Source organism: Ambystoma mexicanum, chromosome 6p (genome assembly GCF_040938575.1).
Source record: "Ambystoma mexicanum isolate Mex_15411 chromosome 6p, UKY_AmexF1_1, whole genome shotgun sequence".
NCBI lineage: Eukaryota > Metazoa > Chordata > Amphibia > Caudata > Ambystomatidae > Ambystoma > Ambystoma mexicanum.
The window spans coordinates 1369412426-1369429087 of record NC_090935.1 but is presented as its reverse complement, the minus strand read 5'-3'; the positions used below and the strand labels follow the sequence as shown (position 1 = coordinate 1369429087).

Genomic DNA, 16662 nt, shown 5'->3' with positions numbered 1-16662 from the left:
GAGAAGAGGAAGTGAGCAGTGTGTGTTTTCTGTGTGAAGTCAGCAGTGGAGTGGCGGTGGACAAAGAGACCAGGACGGAGGAAGGAGCGGAGGAGTGTGGTGTCGTATTGAAGAAAGGTAATGTATTGGATTAGTTAGTGAAAGGGAACTGCAGAGTGTGTGTTTTTCTTTGTGTGGCAGATGGATAGAAAGTAGAGTAAGGAGTGAATGTGGAATGAACAAGATTGGGTGAAAGGAGGATGTCTGTGTAGTGCTAGTGAATGGAGAGTAGTTGTGGAAATGGAGGGGGCAGAGAGTGGTGGAAGGAGAGTGGTAGTAGCGGACGGGTACTAGTAATGGGAGGAATGCGAGTAGTGTCAGTTGCGAGAAATAGTAGAGTAGGAGGAGGAGTGTTGGTGGTAGTAGTAGCGTGGGAAGAGAAGACTAGTTAACATCAAAGAGTGGAGGCAGAAGAAAGGCGGAGTGGAACATCAGAGAGGACAGCAGGTTGGTTTGGAGGAGTCGGGAAGGAGCAGGTGGAGCAGTAGGGTGAGCCTAATTGATCCTAGGCGATTCCAACCAAACAAGTGCAAGGCACGATTCCCAGTCTCCTGTATAAGACTAAGCAGGGCTAGAGTAGAGCCATTGCGGAAGTACCTGAGGGAGTTGGTCAGCTGACATTCAGGGAAACCTACACAGTTTAAGACAAGAGAAATAGACAGTAGTTGGTTGCTGATCCGTAGCCTGGACTAGGGTGGTCTTCCCCAGTGGGCGATAGAGAGGGATGGGCCCTAGCAGCGTTTTTACAAGGACTTGGACAGCTGGTGCCTCAGATCAAAATAAAAATTGCCGATCTCTAATCATTGCATCTACAGTCCCTACCTTTTGTAACATTAAAACAATAGTCCTTGGACTGTGCACAGGCTCTGTGTATTTTTATGCCACCTGTGGCAATAAATATATAGGCATACGTGCTTTGCGCAGTTTACAATGAAGTGTCGCACATAAGGAATGAATCCTTTTTTCACTTGACCGAAAATAAACGCTTTAGAAAGACCGCTCTGAGAACACCCAGAGCGGTCTTTCTGAAGCGAACTGTCGCACCCCCGCCGCAAACGAGTGCGCGCACTGACTGACGGGCACGTCCAGGCCAGGCGGAGGACGGGTAGTGGATGGTCGGGTAGTGGTGTTAACGGGTGGGGGGGTGCAGAAGGGGTATTAAGGGCAGTGAAACCCCCTGAGTTTAAAGAGGACATGGGTAGATTGTAGGGGGGAGGGGCAATAGTGACATTTCAGAATATTCAGCCAAAATCAGCCGAAAAAAGGGCCTTTTTGTGTGCAGCATAATGTTTGAAAATTTCACATAGAACCCCCAAAACACATCACGCTTAATCACATTGCAAACGCAGAGTTGTTTTACACACGAAACATACGAAAATAAAGCAATACAGCCCCCTACACAATAATAATCCCGAATAGCACTTGCTTTTCTGAAAATATTTGATTTGCTTATGCCAATAGACACATTGTGTACTCCTTCTGGAACTGCGTGTGGTGGTGGCTCCCGCGGGCATGATTTTGAAAAATTGAATGGGAAGGAACACATCTTGAGTGACAAAATTAAAGTCATTTATTCCAGGCCAATTGTGTTTTATCACCGAGCAATAAACCACTCTTTAACAGAGGCCGTGCCAGGGAAGGTATTGCCTGGAGTAGCAAAATCTACCCCTAGCTAGCCCTAATGGATGACCATTTGGGTGCTACTGGGAGGTCACGCCAGTATCGAGCACCTTTGCGTGTACATTGCTGTGGTGTTATAGCCGTGCACAACAGCTTCCACATTCTACAAGCCTTCGTTCCGTGATTGGATTCCGTGCACAACCATACTCGGGATGAAAAATGTGTTGGCCTACTTCTGTCTTTTTTGGCACCAACTTGTCATTGTTTGGATCAACACATGCCTGTATTTTCTGCTCAAGGCACATCATTGAAGTGAGATTCTAGCACTTTTATTCCTTCTGAGCTGCCATTTCAGCGTTGTCTTACTTTACCTAATTCCCTGCACTGTTAGGTATTGCTTAATGTGAATTGATAAGGCAGCAATTACTTACTTTCTTGCATAAATTCTACACACAATCTGTTCAGATGCTTGGTGGCTGTGGTATAGTGTGAACAATGATAAAAGATCTGATTATTACCCAACCTCTAAAAATATAGCAATTTGTCATTTAGCTTGAAATGAATTATAACATCTAAGAAAAGAGAAACCAGAATAGAAATAGAAATAGACCTCCTTTGCTTTTTAAATGTAATCTTCTTATTATTAGACAATTACTTTGTTTTATTTTGTACTCGTATTCCCTGTCTCACCAGTTCCAAACAGTGGGCCATCGTGTGGTGGGACCAATATTATTTTAAAATGTAGTCAAGGGATAGGTAGTTTCTCTCTTACAAGTGCCCTTATCTCTACTCCTGTTCTCTCTCCTAAACACTGGTCCCTTCAATTCTCTTTTTCCTTTCATATATTCTTTTTGCAGGCATCTTGTAGGCTATTCTATGCCATGAATGTGCATCTTTCAAGACTGCTTTCCCATGCTCCGGCCCCCACGCAGGCGAGGCATAAAACTAGACAGCTTGAGAGTTGCTACTGTCTGTATTTGGTACTTGTCACAGATGGCCTAAAGAACATGCCAACTCCCAGATAATGTTCAAGAGATTTTATAAAAAATCGTTGGCAGGGCGTTAAGGGCAGTTCCTCGCTCTCTCATCTAAAAGTAAGCAGTTCCTACCCTAGCTTGGGTCTCCCTACTTCCCAGGTTAGTATATGGAACTCATTGACCTCCCCTACTGTCTAGGTGCTACCTGGCTGGTAGTGGGGGCCTAAAGGCAATCTGCTTGTCTCTTATCTCCCTCTGGAACTTTCTAGGCTAGACCTACTCAAATGTTCAGATGAGTTTTAAGGGATTTTAGGTAGTGTGTCTTTTGGACACTCAAGCGCCAGTCGGTCCTCTTCCTTCCACACCCTAATGTTTCGGTCCATGTGCCTCTCTATTACTCTGTTTCTCCTGCCTCCAACTCCTTCCACCTTCTCTCTGCTCTTATCCTAGGTCTTCCTCCTCTGTCCCTCCGTAGTTTCTCTCTCCTTCTACAACATTCTTCCACCCTCCGAGGTTACTCCCTCCTACTGTCACATCTGCCACTCTCCCCTCTGTGTCCTACTTCTACTCTCCCTTCTACACTCTACTACTACTCTCCCGACCACTATTACTTGCCCCTCTCCACACCACTACTTCTCCACTTCTCCTTCTACTCAGTCACCCATCTTTCACTTGGCACTCCATCTTTGCACTTCCTCTCCTACTCTCCCTCACCTTGGCTTGCACCCTCCGCCCCCCAACAGGTACCACTTGCTCTCCCCAACCAGTACCTCACCTGTTCTCCAAAACGCCTCCACACTCTGGGTAACTGTCCTTCCTCTTGCCGGACTTTGCCACCTCCTCCTCCCACCTCACCCGAATAACCCATACCTCTGTTTTCTTTCGCCCTTCTTACAGATATCCCTTCTTCTTTCATCAGCCCTGGCCCTAACCAATTTGGCCCATACATCACTGCCTGGGAGGTATTCTAACAGTCAACATTTACAAATAGGGGGCTAGGCCCAACCCCTTTCTTCCTTTCTTCCTCACGGGACCGCTGTGCAACAATGGCGGCCTGCATTGGTGAGTGTCCCAGTTTGTGTTAGGGAGCCGGGAAATCCAGTGTAAGTATTGAGGTTTTGTTATGTGTTGCACTCTGTGGCACAGCTGTACGAGTCTCTCTTTTGTCTCTCTTTTCTGGCCATGACTCATGTTTGCAGCCGGAGCACGGTGTGTGCTGATGACATTTGTCAGCGCATTGCGTTCCTCGCAGCCACGCAGATCCTCGGCTTTGCAACTTGGCGTTTCTCTGTCTTTCTGCTGAACTTATAACTCTGATGACTGGAATGGTCTGTCTGGAGGCTCTGATGGGTTACAGTCTTGTTTTTAGAGGTGCGTGATAATACAAAGTGGAACCATTTATATACATACAGGCACTTGAGGAGTGGACAGGAATTGGGGGCCCTCTTAACTTCCACTGCCTCCCTCTAGGGCAGGACTAGCTTTGGTTTCCACCCTGGTAGACCTCCCACCTCAGGCCGAGAGGGGTTCCCATTGCCTCGTGACAGGGTCAGATTACTGACCTTGTCAGACACATCAATGCCAGAATCAGCAGGGAACTGGGTAGGGAATCCAGAAGTATTCTTGATGGGTCTAGGTAGTGTAGCATTACAGTAGTGGCACTTCTTTGCCAGAAACAGTAGATTTTAGTGAATGTGCTTATCAAAACATTGGGTTAGAGTATCCCTATTTACTAAGAATTATTTATTTATTCATTCATTCATTCATATTAATTAGAGATTCAAAGCATTATGCAACGAGTGCTGCCATACGTTTCCCACTTGCGTTTTGAAATTGATCTTACCATGTTTTGGCAAATATGAGTTTTCCTTTGTGTGGAGTATCTGCAGCCTGCACTTGGTAAGCTTTTTCCCCTTCATGCATGCTGCTGTTTTTATGCCCTTCGCTGTCACTTTCCAGTAGTATTTTAATTTCTTTTGTAGTAAGTTTCTCTATCATGGGATCTTCATTAATATTCTTATGTGTTGAATATCTACACCCGTGTATGAGATCTCACAACACTTTCGTAGCGAGAAAACACAATTTTCATTTCAGCCAATCATTAACTATTTAGAAAGCAAATCAAACTTTTTCTAAACAAAATAAAGAATTCACCTGCACAAGGCAGAAAATGGTAACTACAGTGAAAGGTTGGGTCCCCAGTTCGTGAGCAGTAACACTGGGACCTTGTCCTTCATCGGTCCCCCAGAGGAGAAACCTAGAACACTAGATCACTGCAGGCAGAAACCAGATCCTGTTTTTACTGCCTCCATGTCCTACGCAGGTTTGTTGCCAATGGTATCCATCTTGCACAATGTCCACTGGTTGCTACTTTAATTTCTGGCCAACTAGACTATTTGTCATTGTATATCTAGTACTCCCAAAGGGCTCCCTCCACTGGCTGCAGATTCTCTGGAATACGGCTGATGGCATTCTTTTGGGGTTGAGGCACGCAGATATTTTCCTGGTGCTTTGTTCCCTTCATTGGGTGCCGGTTATGGCACATGCCCAGTTTAAGGCCTTTTGACTAGTCCATAGAGCACTGCCTAGCCAGGGACCTAGTTTCCTAAACGATACAGGGATCTTAGATTAGCCTCGCAGGGCCTCTTATTTAAGTCTCCAGCTTCAGGCTCTTGAAACTGGGAGGCAGATTCATCAAGGAATACACTCAGTGCTGCCTTTAATTGAAAACGTTCTTCGCCCTGTTAACTATTCTGTGCTAAATTAGCCGATTGTTCTTTTGCTCCAGCACCATGTTACCCTTCCTAGGTGGGTTAGCGCTTTATAAAGCTCTGTACCGTTGGACAATGCTTTAAAGTAAGCCATGACGCTTTTTTTTAGATGTGAAAAAAAGCAAAGAGACCACTATGAAAAATGAAAACAGAACCCTGCCACTTCAAGGCAGCCTGCCCTGGCATCCCCTAATGCCTTACAGTAGCGGTTATGCCTCATTTTATTTTTCTGACTGCGCGGTGAGGATCCCAGGGCGCTTTCCAGCTTTATATTGCTTATCTATAACATTTGAAGCATGTGATTTTGCACTTACTCAACACATTCACTGCCTGCTGCAGAATGTTTGTAGCGGATTTACGGCTTGTCTTAATACGTTTTGCTTCTCAGGCATTTTCCCCTAATCTCCCGAGAGTCTCCTTGTCAATGTTATTCGGCAGGTGTCGCTCTTGTGGAGCCAAGAAACCATTGAAAAATGAGCATACTATTTGTATTGCTCATCTTCTTCACTCCCACTTCACTGAAGATTGTGCCATTTGCACAAGGACTGACCCCGCTCCACATCTTCAGCAGAAAACAAGAAGTCTGGATGTGTCCGAGGTGTCTGGTGTCTCCGTGACGGGCTCGGATCCCCCCGAGGATCCCTTGGAACAAGGTGACCATTGGGTATTACCCAAGTTGACAGTGGCTAATTTGATCGTAGTCGATTTGACTGAATTTAGGGAGGTTTTTTTTTTTACCACTAATATATGTAGGGGGTGGGTTTGGGTTAATAAATATATAAATAATATAGGGGACTTTTGATGTTGGTATACTCTGCATCAAGGACCTATAGGGCACCTATAGGTCATCTGCATCAAGGTCGATTTAACACAGATATATATGGGGTGAAAAGGGGGTCGAAATAAAAAAAGTCGACATTTTGGGGAGTCGCAGTAAACACAGTGTAGTAATCACATAGAACCTTTAAGGTCAACGATAGGACCTGCATCCAGGTCAACTTTAGTAATATTTGAGCCACAAACAGAACAGAACTACGGGACCATGTGCCAAACCAGGAGAAGTAGATTTTACTATCTATACCTGCAGAGCCAGTGGCTATAGAAGTCTCGCTGCATAGACCTGCACCTTGCACACATTGATCTCATGGATCTGCCCCGCCAGTCCTGAGAAAATCTAAATCTCATCAGTCTCATTCCAGGATCCCACTAAGACCATCTGCACTGACTAGATCTCCCATTAATCTCCTGGCTCTACCATGTTGTACTCCTCCTAGCTTTCGCCTCCACCCCTTGATGTTACTCCCCCCCCCCACACTACTTCTACATCCACTACTACACAAGTACCCTCCTTTCCCTCTGTACCATTCGCTTCATAATCAGTCTTTACACTGCTTCTTCTAAACACTTGGCACACAACACATATGCTCAAAATTCAGTAACACTTCCACTACCTAACCAAAACCTCACCTGATTCACAATCTGCCGCTACAGTCCACTGCTCCTTCTTTCCAGCCTCCCTCCTGCTAGCCTCTTCTTCGTCCTCCACCTCTGACCTCAACCCTGGCAACCTACACATCCTGCTTCTTGTTCCCCGTTTATATTCCTGGGTCTCTCCCAGGATTGGATAACTATCCCTATCCAACGTGACCCTCACTTCCCCACTCGGGATATGTGCTTGTATCGGAAAGTCATAAAAATAGGGCTAAGGCCCACCCATTTCTGGTTTGCCATGTACCAAAGATGGCGGCCTTGGAGGAACAATGTTCGTGTTCTGGGACCTGTTCCAAAAGGGCCACCGGGGAAGTTTGTTCAGGGAGGGTGCGTCATTCTCTCCTTGTGGTCCCTGGTGGCAGAGGGTGGGTCATTCTCTCCTTGTGGTCCCTGGTGGCAGAGGGTGGGTCAGCCTCTCCTTGTGGTCTAGGGGGACTCTTGAATTGGTGGATAGACTATTCTCCCGTATTTGGGAGCTCTGCGATGGCTGAATATTTGGTGCTGCGTATGGCTTTAGAGTCTTTCTCACCCTGTGGCGGCTTCTGGGTGTGTGCTGTAGTTTTGTTATCTTCCTGAGGCGGTGCTCTGATGTCGGTCATGAGTCTGCGTATCTTTTCTATGATCAACACCCTGGTGTTTTTTCTCGCATTCTGGTACAGCTGCAATATTTCTAAAAGGAATAGGAAAAGACTGGCAACCAACTTACCAAGGCATGGCATGAGTTTGTAGTGTTCTGCATAGAAACCTTTCCGCCCAAGGGGGGACAGAAATCTTTTGCCTCTCCACTGCCACCATTCACCTCAGGGGTAGGACTGGCTCTGGATGTCTTCCACTGTAAGCCTCCCACCCCCGGTTGGGGCGTGGGGGGAGGTTCTGTGCCCTCTTGACAAGGCCAGATTATTCGCCTTGTCGCAGGATTCAGACATACATTTGAGGAACTCGTTTGCTTGAAATCTAGTTTGTCATTAGTATTGACGCTTCTGTTCCTACATGCGGCGTAAATGAAAGCTGCAGATGTCGGAATACGTATACATTTCCCACATTGCTGATTCCTATCCAACATCTGTCTGTAGCTTTCTTTGGGTCTGTTTAATTTTCATCCATCCAGCTGCTGTCAGTTGGAACGGAGGCCAAGCAAGGAGGTTTGGCAAGAGGCACACAGGATTTCCACTTTGAAACGTTTGTAGATGCCAGCCATTTATTTTACCACATGATTAAAATGCAATTATTTACCCTTTTTATAGAGTGGCACAATTTAGAGGAAGTGAGATGAAGACAGATACTTGCTGGTAGGCTAGATATTGTGCAGCATCTTGGCAGGTCATTTACACAATCTATTTATGTTGAAAACAAAAAGGCATTGTTAGCCAATGTGAGGAAGACATTATAGGGTCAACCCAAGTCAGACACATAGGTTATATGAGTAAACGCAGGTTTATTCAGGATACTTAACAACTGTGTTTAAAATAAGTAAAAGAGCAATGTAATGCTTTCAACCAAAATTACAGGATTGCTTCTCCAATAGTTTCAATGATTGCAAAACAACTGGGTAGCTTCTCCCCCAACCAAACAGAGGGGTCTCCCTTCCTTGCAAAGGTTGGATAGTTCGTAGTCACTCACAGTCCTGGGTTTCTTCAAACTTCTCTATCTCCTTGTGTTGTATATTCTCACTCTATGCTCGATGCAGTGGGAGAGCCTTCTCGTGGGTATTCCAGGGTTTGTCCACCAGCACACTAGGCCCACTAGCCAGTACAGGCTGAGGTACGATAATGCTGGTCAAAACCCTCAGACCTCCCTCCAGGTGGCAAGACGGTGGACTTTTTTCCAAGTCTGTTACAAGGGATTTCACCCCTCACAATCTTAAGGATTTGTTCCCATACATATATCGTGCGCCCCCCCTCGTAAGGCTGCAACAGTCCTGTACTTTAAGGTACCTCTCCCTTTTTACCACCTCAACGCTTCACCAAATGCTTGTACATTCCCCATTCTTAGGCTCCTCCAGGCCAGGCTTCGTGCTTGCCTGCTCCTTGTGTGTTTTCCTTGCAAATCATCTATCTTTACTTTCCTGCGGTTGACCTTCACGGTCTCTCTTCCCTTGGCCTCCTGAGTATAGCCTCCTTAGGTGTACATCCAGCTTCCTGTGGAGGTGCTCTTTTCTCTTCTTCCCTAAACCTTTTGGCATTATTTTCCTCCTTCCTTGTGGATTGACCTCATAAATGCTTGCACTGTCCCCCTTGTTCTCTCCTCCTGGAATCGCCTTCCTCCTGGCCGATTGTATGGGCGTTTTAGGTCCCTCCTGTCTCCTTTTCCCCTTCAACTACCTCTTTACAGTCTTCATCCTTCCCACTTCGTCCTTCCACCTCCCTCCTTTCTACTCTCCCCTTTCACCTCCACCTTTCTAACTACTTCTACCTTAGTTCTTCTCTCTTTCCACACTCTTTCCACACTCTTTCCTTCTCACTCCTTTTACCTACTTTCCCTCTATTCTTTCTCTCCTTTAATCTCCTCTTCTTCCATCTCACTTGTCTTCTGCAACTCGCTGTACAAACTATTTGCTGCCCATTGACACAACACCACCAAGGTCAGAATGGCTAGCGTTCTTATAGGGACCCAGACTCTCCGTGGGGGCGGGGTGGCCCTTATCTCAGGCAGGAACGTGTGTGTGAAATTGTTGCTAGTTACTCTCATAAGGGTTTTGGAGTGACCCCTCCCATTTGTTTAGCTCAGCTGTCTTTCCTAACGGCCTGCCACGATGCGGACAGAGCCTACTTTAGGCTCAGTCGTTATCTTGGACGGCAAATTTTGTAAACTGCACATTGCTGGGTGGACCACCCTCGCACTCCAGCCTCCAAACTGAGATCTCCCACTCTTGTTCACTATGCAAGCCGTCTGTCGCTCTATAACCACTTTAACCAGGTGAAGTAAGAATCTTTCTGATTCTCCCCTCTCCGGATTGCCACCAAAGGGGATGATGATGATGAAGGAAGACTTTTCCATGTATTTGATCTCCCCCAAGGGAATCCCCCATGTGCCTCCTTCAGGCCCAGCATCATGCTACATGGCACCCGACCCCCTTGACCACCATATCCACTACCCGTAGGCAAAGGCAAGAGACCCTGTCACACTGCACAGCTTTCCATCTCTAGCTAGACAGTTGATGGGTGGGAAGATTAGCCGTGTTAAACCGAGCCACAGAAATGTTCTAGAAATGTCGGCATTGTTTTGGCGGGCAATTAGGTTTTTGGATGCGGAACTATAATTTTAACAGTTGGTCCATTCACTGATGCTGCAGGCAATATAACCCGTTTTGTTTATTAATTATTTAATTCCGTTAGGATTTATGAAAAAAGGCTTGGGAATTAGAGAACATGAATTTTTTAAAGCGATGTCTAGATTGAAATATTGCTATAAACTTTGTTTTTCTCTATTTCCTTTGTGATTTTAAGGGGCGTTGGGCAGATTTCTTTTTGCAGAAACTGTGCTAACTGAAGTATCTTCTTTTTACATTCCTTGGTATTCTGAGGGATTACTGGGCCATTTGCTTTAAAAAAATAAAGTAAAAAATACAAGCTAGTAACCCTAATTTGTATTTCAATGTATGTAAAACGCATTAATGCCTGAACAGATATCTTTTGATGGTTTGAGATTTCATGGGGGTGTCTGTGAATAAGTGGGATTTCTTATGCCTTTTATTCCATCCGTTTTCAGAAGGAAACCGAACCACGACTGGGATCTAAATGCCTGGGGAAAAAAAAGTACTTTAAAGGAATTGTATTCAACCCTGTTCGTTTGCAGTGCATTATTACATCAAGTTTCAAGTATATAATGTATATACATTCTGCCTCCCAATAACTGCTGCAGTGGAATTTTATGTACTAACACATGTGTAATCTAGACATATATATATTCTTTAATTTCTAGGTGTTGCTAGATTGGATGATGAAGCTGGGATATCACAGCGCGCTTTACTCAGTATGTACACCATTCCCAAGAAGACATGTCGAATTTGGTGAAGGCTTGAGCCTAGAACATGTTGGCATAACTATGGATTCTGTTTTCATTGTGGACCAACTGGATGAATGAAAGCTCTCGTTCAAGTGGACCAGTGCCCTTTTGTATATCGAAGAACACCATCTGAAGTCTGCGTATGCCCGTTGGAACTGGAAAGCGACTGTACGCGCAAGCAAAGTGCCAAATCTGAATGAATATTAATTGCAAACACATACAATAAGGAGCATTGGGAGTGGAGCATCAGAGGGATAGGAGATTTTAAGTAGGGCTGACTAGTTAGGACATACAGTGCATTGTTGCAATTCTCAGTTACTGCAAGGCATACGTTGATGGTTCAGTCGAATGTGAACAAGAGAGTTGCATGTTTTGCCACAAAAGTATGTTGGAAGAATGATGCCACAATATTCTGTGAATGTATGTTTATATAAAGGTTAAGGTGGAGATTTTGTATTGTACTGTTTAGAGAATAGCCAGTGTTGGAATAGCAAGGTATTGCAATAGAAATGACCCTAGCTATTTTTGGATTGATCTAGTATAATATGTTTTATAAAGTGCAGTATTTATCAGAAACTATTTGGACTGAAGGGAGCATGTTTGCTCCAGACCTTGATTTTGAATGAGGCTACTGCTTTTCTGTGCAATTGGAATAACCTATTAGAGGTTCTTTACCTTCGTGGCCGTTTCCTAAGCTTCTTCCTGGAGTGCAACAGTTTATCTTTGGATTTCCCGTGAGTTCATACAGCAAATGTGGTAATCAAAAATACTTTTTTTCAAGTAAGTCAAGTCCACAGAAGCAAAAGTGTTATTTTTCCTTTGTTACAGACATCTAAGCAGTAGGAAAACATGCATATTTAACTAACAAACTTAACTAAGGATCATATGTGAAGGAGCAGCCCCTTGAAGTCCAGCAGAAAAGAGAACCTTTTGGGAAGCATGCCCTGTCGTAGTCAAACATTTATTTTAAGTGCATTATGTTAATATCTATTTTTTTTATAGATGTTTACACACTACTCTGCAAAGGCCAAGGAACCTGTTCACAACAGGAAACTGGCCAAGTGGAGTACTTGAGAAAATCTTCATTTTATCAAGTCTAACGGCCTTACTATTGGAAAATACTGGCTGCTGTAAATTAACTCTCTGCCAAGATTACCGCTCAGAGGGGCCATAGCACCATCTCGATAACCTTATTTCCAGGAGGATATAAATGCTGTTGGTCAAAACACAGCCGGTGCAACACCCATTTTTCTGACTTTCCAGCTGCTACTCAAATACTGCCTCAGTAAATACTGTCAGTGATAAAACAATTCAGGGCATTACGATATATATATTTACATTTCTAGGTGCCCCCATGTGTATGTTTATGTATTTATTTTTGTTTGTATATACAGTCTTGGGAACTCCTCGTCAGTTCCATAATAGTGATGGCCGGTATTGCAAAATGTTCCACACCATATAGGATCTTCTCTCTCTTCCCACCCCTCAGAAAGTTCATTTCAGAATTAAATCTCCCCAAGAGACTTCATGCTGAAATAGAATTTCCATGGCAAGGAATTCCTCCCACACCGCATGAAATTAACTCTCCCCCTCAATTTTAAGGTTGCTATTGTTAAATTTGCAAATGGTTTACAATTGATTCTTATACATTTTTAAAAATGCCACGTCAATAAATTTCATTCAAATAATTTCCTGAATCTAAAAATACAAATTTCAAAAGGAAGACATCTTCAACTCTAGATCCTTGTAAAATGACATAATTGGCAGAATTAGACACAATTGACTTCCATTCATACTTCTCAACCAGAAACCTTCAGGTCTTGGAGCTAATGTACAAATCTTTCAAATCTCATATTATGCCACTGAGCGTTTGCTTCACATTTTATGCATAGATGTGTTGGCATTTCTGGATGCTTTGGGTTGTAACATATTCTACACAACTGCTTACTTCTCTCAATAAATAACCTTGGTCCTACGATTTCTTAAGTTTCTAACCTGCCCAGGGATCTAAGCGCCGCCATGAGGGCAACACCCCCAACACATTTTATTATCCCAAACCCTTTTGAAAGAGAGTTTATTCCTTACCTCCATTCTAACCTCCAAATAGCTGTATTCAGAGACCACCCCCGTGGCTATCTTCTTTAGCGTCAAGATATATTGCTTCGTAGATCTATTTTAAGTTAATAACATCACTTTTGTTTTAGAATTGTTTACTACCAAGTGATTTTTGTTTGCATAATCTACCAATGTCTTTAACGCCGCTTGGAGGCCTAAAGCACTGCATCAAATAGCATTGTGTTATCAGCATACACCGTCCAATGAATGCCGATATTAGGGGAGTCGGTCTTAGCTTTATCCAGTAATTCTTGCAAATCTACTATATCACCATGAAATAGGAAAGGGGCTATTGTACAGCCTTGTTTCAGACACTTACTTGTCTTGATGTCTCCAGTCATTTTGGCCTGGAGATCTAGTGGGATCATATTTTTTATGTTGGAGTAAACAGCTTTGAAGCAGTTTATCCAATTTTGTTTGGTGCTGTCCCTCCTAAGTTAACTCCAGAGATGGTCTTGCCACATGGTATCAAAGGCCGAGGTATGTTTTGGAGAGGTAGAAACAAAGTGTACAGTTGAGGCTTTAATTTGACCTGTATATCGTTGTACCGACATATGAACTGCAGTCCCAATCTTTGACTGGGCCCACTCTTCAAATATTGCCTATACAAAGTTACCGTAAAGCCTTATATTGCAATTTGACCCACTTATCTTAATATTACCTTGGGAACGTATCCTCACTGTGCCAAAACGGCAACATGGTTCTCCATGGGAAATGTCCCATTTCTTTTTCAGAGACAGGAAAATCAGGCTAGTTTTAATACAGCTCAAACTAATAACCTCCTCCCAACATCTAGCTATCATAAAAAAATAATCAATGGTCTTATTACTATGTGCATCAAAAGTAGTACATTTGCCTGGTAAATCATCCCGAACTCTACCATTCAGCATGCTCATGCTCCAAACCTAGAAAAGGCCTGCCCAAAGGGCTGTATAGTAACAGTATTTTCTTCAAATGTCTGTGGAACAGGTCCAATTCGTATCAGGCTATGAAAAGCTGGAGCTAAGCTCACACAGCTCTTTGAGGAGCTCTTTGGTGCCTGAGGAAAATCGTGTATTTGACATATGCACAAAACAGGCAGCGGCCACTTACATGTTTTGCATTATTGCAAATACACATTTTGCTCTAGCCAAGATAAGCCCTTGGATGAATTGTAAAAGCTGTTGCCCCTGCATTTATTGCCAACAGAGCATGTTTTTTATTTATTTATATACAACGCGAATGCTGGCCGACATCACCACAACTCTGATTCAACATGTGCGCTGTGATTTCAGCACACTTGCTATGTGTGTAATTTTAACATTCCAGTGATATTTTTATGGAAAATTAAAGTGACACAAATGCCAACTTTGCTTTATTTCAATGTTGCATGTGCCACAGACCTGTCAAAGACTCCTGTACGTTCAGATCTACTTTCGCTCCAGAGTCGCCCTTTTTTTCAGGACGATGAAGGGACAAAATAAAATAATAGCAAGGCATTTTAAAAAATATCATTTTTAGATGGTTGGCCCTGCCACAAATGCATTGGTTGGGAATGTCAAAATATGTCTTTTTCAGTCTATAAGCACTGCTTGAAGGTGATTTGGTGTTCTATATAGGGTCAACTCACGAGGGAACCAGTTTCAAATCGCTTGGCAACAGATATTAAAATGACCATTCATTATTATTACTGATGTTTATTTCCCATTGAAATGAGTACCCTGCGGGAGAGTCAAACTAACATCAGCGGGGCAGCTCCTCATCAGAGATGCGTGCAGTATGAGTTATGCTATCCCTTCCCTGAGCCTTTCCCATTTCACTAGCTTGATTGGCCCTTCTGGTTGCTGGGCACGGATCGGTGAGATGGTGAGTTTCAGCAGGCAAGCTTTAATGGTAGCAAGCCAAACTGAATCAAAATTTCTTCCCTTAAGTTTTGGGATGGTTTCAGAATTTGGGCCCAGCCGAAAAAGAGTTCAGCACTGCTGAGGCCTGGCTTTTCAAAGAAATCTGGATCAGGAACAAGATAGAGGATTCAGGAACAGGGCGCCACGCGGAAAAGAGGATGAGTCAGGAATCAGCGTGTCTGGGTGTTGTGAGGTTCCCTTATTTATCCAGTCAAATGACATCACTAAGTTTATAGTAGGGGCAGACTTATAACCCACATCCACAAGGCTATGATTGGTCAAAGGCACAGGTCCCTCCTTGCTTTTTGCTGGTTGGATGACAGAAAGGGTTGTCATGTTTTATGATGTCACTTTGAAACCTCCCACAGGTATTGGGACCAAATTTTAACTTTCCCACAAATGCACATTTATATACTTGTGCCCTCTAATAAAATTGGACACATAAATTACATATTTTGTGGGTTACATTTACATCCAACTCCCAAGTCGGTGAGACCTGGCTTTGTATTTCTGTGGAATTCTGGTCACTTTTAATCATAAAGGTTTGGCCTAACAATTCCTAATTCGGTACATATATGTGCAATCATCCCTTGAACATGGGTACACAATATTAGATTTGCAGCATTAATAGTTTCTGCGCAATTAGTCTTTTTGCATAACTTCAGTTCCTTACTCAGTAAGAAGTCCTTCCAAGTCTTCACATGTCTATCATAGATTCTGATTTCAATGTATGTACTTTTCATTCCTTTACTTATTTTTGCTGCCAAGTTAAATGACTTGAAGTTAGGTGGCAAATAAGCATTTTAAATCCAAAATCACAAGTCTGTTTTTTTTCTTTCCTTCTCAAGTGGGAGCAAACGGCCAGTCCTTTGAAGTTCAATGAGAAGCCTCTCCCAGCATCCTGCCCCTCCCCTGGAAGGAGGAGTGTCCAAGCCTTCTATTGTCTCTGCCTGGGGCAAAGACGAATGTTTAATGAGGTCCTTTGTTGGGAGTATGCAAAGCCTCCCAGCAGCAAGTAGTCCTTTCCTGCCAGCAGTGAAGTGTCGACCTTTCCCAGGCTAAGGACTGTCAAACAGAATTGTTTTTTTAAATAGTTAATTAACTCACAACTGGGTTACTTTAAGTTTCACCTACATCTTTCATTAAAACATATAAAATGAACACAGTTTATAGGTGGATTTTTACATTAGCAATCCTTTGACCTTTCTTAATGAATTAGGCCTTTCAACAAAAACATGCTTTCAAAACAGATGATTTTGCACTTTCTTTGTGGAAAAACACATTAAACTGAGTTCTTTTAAATCCGTTTTTCCTATGCAGCACATGTACATTTGATTCAGCATGAGATCTTCCCTTGAGTGCTGAGAATGTTTGCAATCTGGATACATGTATCCAGCCTTTGTTTGGAGTTTCTGTCTGCACAGCTGATTCTGTTACATGTTGCAATTTTAGGTGCGTTTTTCCTGTGGAAATGAAAACAGATGCTCCTGGGCTGCTTTTTCCTTAGATACATTTTATAAAACTGTCAGTCAATGAGGACCGGTTCCTCTGAGCCACACTGGACGATCCTGTTTTTGTAGTACCCTTTTAATCTCAGTGATTCAATGGAAATGAATGGATCTAGCGCCAAAAACAGCACTTTTGAAGGTTGCAAAGCTAACATTTAAAACTGCATTTTCGGTTTTCAGCACAATTCTGCTGCTTTGCTCCATATTGAATGTGGCAGAACCCACTGGCATGCTCCTGCAGTGAGAACTCTGT

General features: G+C 43.4%; 1 protein-coding gene across 4 annotated transcripts in view; it reads left to right on the top strand.

Moving 5' to 3' along the window:
• Window positions 1–16203, top strand: part of UBXN8 (UBX domain protein 8) — a 415886-nt gene extending 399683 nt beyond the window's left edge. For 3 of the 4 annotated variants that reach the window (XM_069626088.1, XM_069626087.1, XM_069626090.1), the window contains 2 exons: window positions 10820–10870; window positions 15750–16203. In XM_069626088.1, the coding sequence (XP_069482189.1) occupies window positions 10820–10870; window positions 15750–15920 (222 nt within the window). In that variant the 3' untranslated portion in view covers window positions 15921–16203. Of the gene's footprint in view, window positions 1–10819; window positions 14366–15749 lie in introns of those variants that run through there. The other variant, XM_069626089.1, reaches the window with a different exon arrangement.
• Window positions 16204–16662: the final 459 nt, after the last annotated feature.